Here is a 6,721-nt window from a genome sequence, read left to right on the forward strand (position 1 = left end):
AGTCTCCCTGAAAAGCATGAAGTGATCTTTTTCCTACCACTCAGTCCTACAGTTAGGGAAAGTGTCTGTAAAATAAATATAAGTAGACAGCACAATAGGGTGGACAGGAAGTACGCCTTGGAGTCAGGGAGACATAGGGGCTTAAATCCCAAAATATCTCTTGGCAACCATGCAGCTTTGGGGAAAGTGGTGTTCCCTCTCTGAGTCTCGATTTCACACCTGTAAAATAGGTTGTAAAGAGCACAGAACTAAAAAAGGCATGTTAAAGGCATAACACAGGCTGGTGTGCAGTGGATACGAAATGTCATCTCTCTCCCACACACCCCCCCAACAAATCCTCACCTTCCTCCCAGGGCTCCAACCATCACCTCTGTGCCTGTCGTCTCCAAAACACTTTGCATATGTATTGCAGCACGTTCTTTCTACAATTGCGTCCTGAAAACAGAATCCACATCACATAAAATTTTTTTTTCATCTGTATGAACCTATGTCACATGACACACTAAAGAAACAAAATTCCCTCAAGGTTTTTAAAGTTATTAGAATGTACAGATCTGGTGAAGGATGGTGTCAAAACAAACAACCACCAGAAATTGACACAACATTGTAAACTGACTATACTTCAATAAAAAAGTAATTAATTAATTTAAAATCTAAAAACAACTTACAAGTTGCTTCTGTAAGATGCTCGGGAGGGATGGCAGTGTGATGCTGAGAGGTTGATGATACACAAATCCTCTGCCAAATTCTAGCTCCTGGACCTCCTCCAATTTATACACACCTTCCAGGCCAATAGTAAGGAGTCCAGAGAATCCTTCAAAACACCAACAGGTGGGGGATTTCCTTGCACATCTTTTGAATGGTCTGTCTTTGGGCCCCAATATCCATCACCGCTCCTACAGCCTCATCAATCTTGTCTCAAACTGCATTTCTTTTAAAATCAAAGCTAGCTCATGACATGCCTTCTTGAAGAATTGGTCTGACATCTTTCAATCCCTGCAGCTGAAAGTCAAACAGTTACATGGAACCACAAAGGACCCTCAGGGCTCTTATAGCCCCAGTTTTCTATTTGAAAGAGTTTTCCTCTGTTACAGTATGAAGTTACATCCTTTAACCCCATGCTTGAAGTAGACTTGTGGTTTACTCTGTGACCATCTTGCGGGCTGTTCACAAATATTCTGGTTCCTCTACTGAAGAGGACGAGGTAAGACTTCACTTTTTGGGGGAAATTATAAGCTTTCATTAAGCCCCAATTCTTTACCAGCAAAAATACTATCTCATGAAATTTACAACTGTCCGCACGGCTGGCTCTGACCAATGAAATATGAGCAGAGGTGACACTGGTCACTCCCTGGGAGAAATTTTAAGAGCAGTGCACACTTCAGCCCATTTTCTTTCCCCTCCCACAGAAACAGATCCCTCCTTCAGCCTGGGTCCTCGACTGATGAGAAAGAGGCATGGATGAAAGGGCACGAAGTACAAGATGGAGACAATCTTGCTAGTTTAAGCCACTGAGATTTGAAGGTGGTCATTGCAGAATAACAACAGTCTCCTACTGATGCAGACACTGAGAGATCATCTGGGTTTTTCCATGTAACAGAAAACATAGTGACAAGAACATTTCTCAAATCTGACCAGAAGTCAAGTAGAATTTCCAAACAAATATTACCGTTAATACTTAAACAGTAAATTCACACACACATGCACACACATCAGCTCTTGGCTATGGTAAACAAACTGCTTTAAAATCCTGTGGTTAACAGTTGTATACAAATTCTTAATTACTCCTCAAAATAAATTCTTGGAAATGGAATTGCTGATCTAGCTCGTAGGCAAAGTTTGCAGTCCTTTGTCATGAACTCCCAGTTCCCTTCGAGAAAAGTTGCAATGTTTTAAACTTTCAGTGGAAATCTATGCAGTAAATTTAGTTGAAAGCAAATTGTCAGAAAATATTCCACTTAATGCAATCCTTAGTAAAGTACCCATGACAGTTTTCACAGAACTAGAACAAATGATCCTAAAATTTATATGGAACCATGAAAGACCCTGATTTGCTAAAGCAATCTTAAGAGAAAAATAACAAAGCTGGAGGTAACATGCTCCCTGACTTCAGACTATATTACAAAGCTACAGTAATCAAAACAGACACATACTGGCACAAAAGCAGACACAGAGATCAATGAAACAGAATACAGAGATCATAAATAAACCCACACACCTAAGGTCAACTAATCTATGACAAAGGAGGCAAAAACATACAATGGAGAAAAGACAGTCTCTTCAATAAGTGGTGCTGGGAAAACTGAACAGCTACATGTAAAACAATGAAATTAGAACATTTTCTCACATCATATAAACCTCAAAAATAAACTCAAAATGGATTAAAGACCTAAATGTAAGACCAAAAACCATAAAACACTTCAAAAAAAACAGGCAAAACACTCTTTGACATAAATTGTAGCAATAATTTTTTGGATCTGGCAAGAAAACAAAAGCAAAAACAGTATGATCTAATTAAATGTAAAAGCTTTGCACAGCAAAGGAAACCATCAATGAAACCATCAACGAAACCAAGGCAATCTACTGAATGGGAGAAATATTTGCAAATGATATGACCAATAAAGGGTCAATACTCAAAACATATAAGCATCTCATAAACTCAATATTGAAAAAACATACAACTCAATCAAAAAATGGGCAGAAGACCTGAATAGACCTTTTTACGAAGAAGACATACAGATGGCCAACAGGCACAGGGAAAGATGCTCAATATCCTTAATCATCAGAGAAATGCAAATGAAAATGACAGTAAAATAAAACCTCACACCTGTCAGAATGGCTATCATCAAAAAGTCTACAAACAACATACTGGCAAGGATGTAGAGAAAATGGAACTTTTGTACACTGTTGGTGGAAGTGTAAATTGATGCAGCCACAATGGAAAATAATATGGAGGTTTCTCAAAAAACTAGATACAGAACTAACAAATGATCCAGAAATTCCACTCCTCGGTATGTTTCCAACAAAAATGAAGGCACTAACTCAAAAAGATACATGCACCCAGTGTTCATAGAAGCAGTTTTTTAAATAGCCAAGATATGGAAGCAACCTAAATGTCCATCAATAGAGGAATGGATAAAGAAGATGTGGTATATACAGTTGACCTATGAACAACATGGCTTTGAACTGCATGGGTCCACTAACATGCGGATTTTTTTCAATATATAACCACTATAGTCCTACATGATGCGTGGCTGATTGAATCTGTGGATTCAACTATGGATGAATTGTGGATACAGAGGTTATACTGAGGTGGGAAGCCCCATAAAAAAGACCGGCAGGACCCCCAGGCATGGCCACTACTCTCCTGCCAGCACCATCCAGTTTCCTGGCCCAGTGGCTCTATCTCACTTTTTGCCTCTGAAACAGCTTACTTCTAGGAAAGTGGAACTTACCCCTAAAATTCTATTTGTTCCCTGAGCTCACTCCTGATTGGTTATTTCCTTCATTCCTGATTGGTCCATTTCCCTAACTTCTGATTGGTCCATTTGTAGTACTTCATTTGCATGGAGCTTACACCTGATTGGTTCTTTCTCTCCCTCCTGATTGATCCTAATTAGACAACTATTGTTATATCTTATTTGCATATGATGTTGCAAAGTGTAAACTGACAGCCTATTAAAAGCCTGTGTAAACCTACAGATGGGGTCCAGAGCTTGGAGTGTTAACTCCTCTGGGCCCGCTGGCATAATAAACCTGAGTTCTCCTACTCTCCGAGTGCTGCTTGGTCTCTCACCCGGATCCAGGCTGCTGTCACAACTGAGCTGTAACACTGAGCCATAACACTGAGCTGTACCACTGAGCTGTCACACATTTTTCTGCAATAATATAGTTATACATGAGTCTTCAACTGTACTCAGGGTTGGTGCCCCTAACCCCCGGTTGTTCAAGGGTCAACTGTATATTCAAAGGTATACTACTCAGTCATAGAAAGAATGAAATCTTGCCATTTGCAACAACATAGTCGGACCTGGAGGGTATCACTTTTAGTGAAATAAATCAGATAAAGATAAGACTATGTTATTTATCACTTATGTGGGGAACCTAAAAAATAAAACAAACAAATGAATATAACAAAACAGAAAGAGACTAACATAAAGAGAACACACTAGTGGTTACCAGTGTGGAGAGAAAGAGGGGAGTGGCAAATTGGGGGAGGGAATTAAGAAATACAAACTATTATGTATAAAATAAATAGGCTGCATGGATATATTGTACAGCACAGGGAATATAACCAATATTTTATAATAAATTTAAATGGAGTATAATTTGCAAAAATATCAAATCACTATGTTGGACACCTGAAACTAATACAGTAATGCAAACTAACTATACTTTGATTATATACATATATATGTACATATACATGTATGTATGCAGCAGCCCTTGGAGATGGATAAAGAAGAATCAGGGAGGAAGGACAGTAGAAAAAGTAAGACGCAGCTTTAGGGTGATTTTAGAGTTTAGGAAAGAGAGACGGTTGGACCCCTGGGTAGCTCAAAAGAGCAGAGAGCACCCACTTCCCACGAAGCAGGGGTTGTACCCACAACCTTCTGAACCAGATGCTGGACTGGTAACTGGTCAGCCCTGTCTCAGTCAGAGAGACCCAGGGGTCTCTCAGCCCTCAATAGCTCCCTGATTCATACGAAGCCAGAAACTGGGCAGCAGCCTCGTGGGCACTGAGCTCCAATTACCTGGCTTAGCCTTCGGGGGCTCAGAGATCACTGGGCCCTCCGGAATCTGAAAGACCATCTCTGCCCCCGTGGGAGGAACAAAATCATGCACTTACCTTTGCTGCGGAGAAGCTGGGACGTTTCCTTCAGTCTCTCTAAATCATCATCCAATACGTCTGTAAACACTAAAAGGACCTGTTGTTTATGAGAGGGGGGTATGGGAGATGCAGGAACAGAGGGACCAGGGAGAAGGAAGAAGAAGGGAGGACAGAGGGGAGGGGCAATGGAAAAGATGGATGCTGTAAATCGCACGTTTCTTAAAAAATGCAAGGGTAAGCTATAACCAGCCTTTCACCTTGTTCTATTCCATTTTACCCATTCATTTATTACTTTATTACACACTCACTTGCCCTCCATGTCCTCCCACACACACCCCCACCGCTGAAAAAGAATTTGAAGCAGCTTAATGTGTTCACTTAAAGATATCGTCCAAAAATTGTCTTACAATGTTCTTTACCTCTGTTACCTTTACTCATAGAAAAACTGAATTTAAAAAGTGAATTACATTTTTTAAGAAATAAATCCATCGGATGCATGATGGAAGGAAAAAATCAATGTAACTTTCAAAGTTTGGGGAGGTCGTTTCCTAATAGATGTCATATGAGATCTTTTTACCCCTGTGACTTCTGTGGGTGCATGGTTCTGGGGCAGCAGAAAAGAGAGGAGGGGGGTTATGCTAACAAGCCATTAACTGTCACTAAAGATGGTTCAGGGGGCTGATTACAAAAACAATGGGTCCTACAAACTTACGGTTACCAGAGTAGGGAAGGGGTTGGGAAGGGATAAATTGGGAGTTTGAGATCAGCAGATACTAACTACTATATACAAAAAAGACAAACAACATGGTTCTACTACATAGCATACGAAGCTGTATTAAATATCTTGCAGTAACTGATGTCAAAAAAAGAATATGAAAAGGAATAGATGTATGTATATGAAACATGATGTTGTACACCAGAAACTGACCCAACATTGGAAATTGACTATATGTCAATTAAAATAAATAAATAAACAAACAAATAAATAAATAAAATCATGAAAGAGAGAGAGTGAAAGAAAGAGAGAAATAATGGGTTCTTACAATGAGTGACCATGAGGAGCTAACATCTTCCAAGCTGTCTTTGGAAGGAATTTATGTCATGGAAAACCTGGATCGCTAAGCTGTGGGCAACCCAAGGGCAGTGACTTTAACCTTTTACCTCTAATGACATTCAGCAAAGAGCCTATAGCACTTAGTAAATACTTGTTGATTGAATGAAAACACATCTCTTGTCAATCTTGACTGAATAAGACTAGTATTCCTCTATGCAAGATCCTTAGTGAAGAACAGTTTATTTGTCCTTAGTCCCAAAATCCTTATCCCTCTCCATGCCTAATGTTTCGATAATGTGGGTTCTCAGCATTTGTTACCTTCACTTTAGCAGAAGAGAGACGGAGAGCACTATATCCCACGGACTGCAAAAAATCCACATCCATGTGGTTACTATTGGCAGCCTGCAGAATCAAGAAATTCTGAATTCTCCCATCACTGTACTTTTCAAAACCTGAGTCAAAGATGAGCTGGCCACTTGAGCCAGGAACCACGTAGGAGAACATCACGTTGGTCTGACCAGGAAGGCTACAGCTGATGTTGGAAAGCAAGGCTAGCACTCCAGGGAGCCTCCAGGACTGGGGTCTTCCTTCCTTCATGTGGGTAGTGTCTTTCCCCTCCAACCCCATAGCTGCTGTCATCTGCAGGGACTGGGATCCTCCAACTGACATCTCATCCTTGTCTGGCTCCCCCTCCCCCACATACAGCCCAGACCTAGCCCTAGCCCTAGTCCTAACACTAACCCCTAAACCTAATCCCTACCCCAAGTCCTAACCCTAACCCAGCCCCTAACCTTAACCCTAACCCTAGCTTTAACCAGAACTTCAAACCAGAACGA

General features: G+C 40.5%; 1 protein-coding gene across 9 annotated transcripts in view; it reads right to left on the reverse strand.

Annotated features, from left to right (window-relative positions):
- Positions 1-5,139, reverse strand: part of LOC140694960 (uncharacterized) — a 53,374-nt gene extending 48,235 nt beyond the window's left edge. For 8 of the 9 annotated variants that reach the window (XM_072957954.1, XM_072957955.1, XM_072957950.1 and 5 more), the window contains exons 1-3: positions 4,850-5,139; positions 669-814; positions 343-435 (exon numbers count right to left, since the gene is read on the reverse strand). In XM_072957954.1, coding sequence (XP_072814055.1) covers positions 343-401 — 59 coding nt within the window. In that variant the 5' untranslated portion in view covers positions 402-435; positions 669-814; positions 4,850-5,139. The remainder of the gene's footprint in view (positions 1-342; positions 436-668; positions 815-4,849) is intronic. The other variant, XM_072957948.1, reaches the window with a different exon arrangement.
- Positions 5,140-6,721: the final 1,582 nt, after the last annotated feature.

The sequence above is a fragment of the Vicugna pacos genome, unplaced genomic scaffold (assembly GCF_048564905.1).
Source record: "Vicugna pacos unplaced genomic scaffold, VicPac4 scaffold_113, whole genome shotgun sequence".
NCBI classification, from domain to species: Eukaryota; Metazoa; Chordata; class Mammalia; order Artiodactyla; family Camelidae; genus Vicugna; species Vicugna pacos.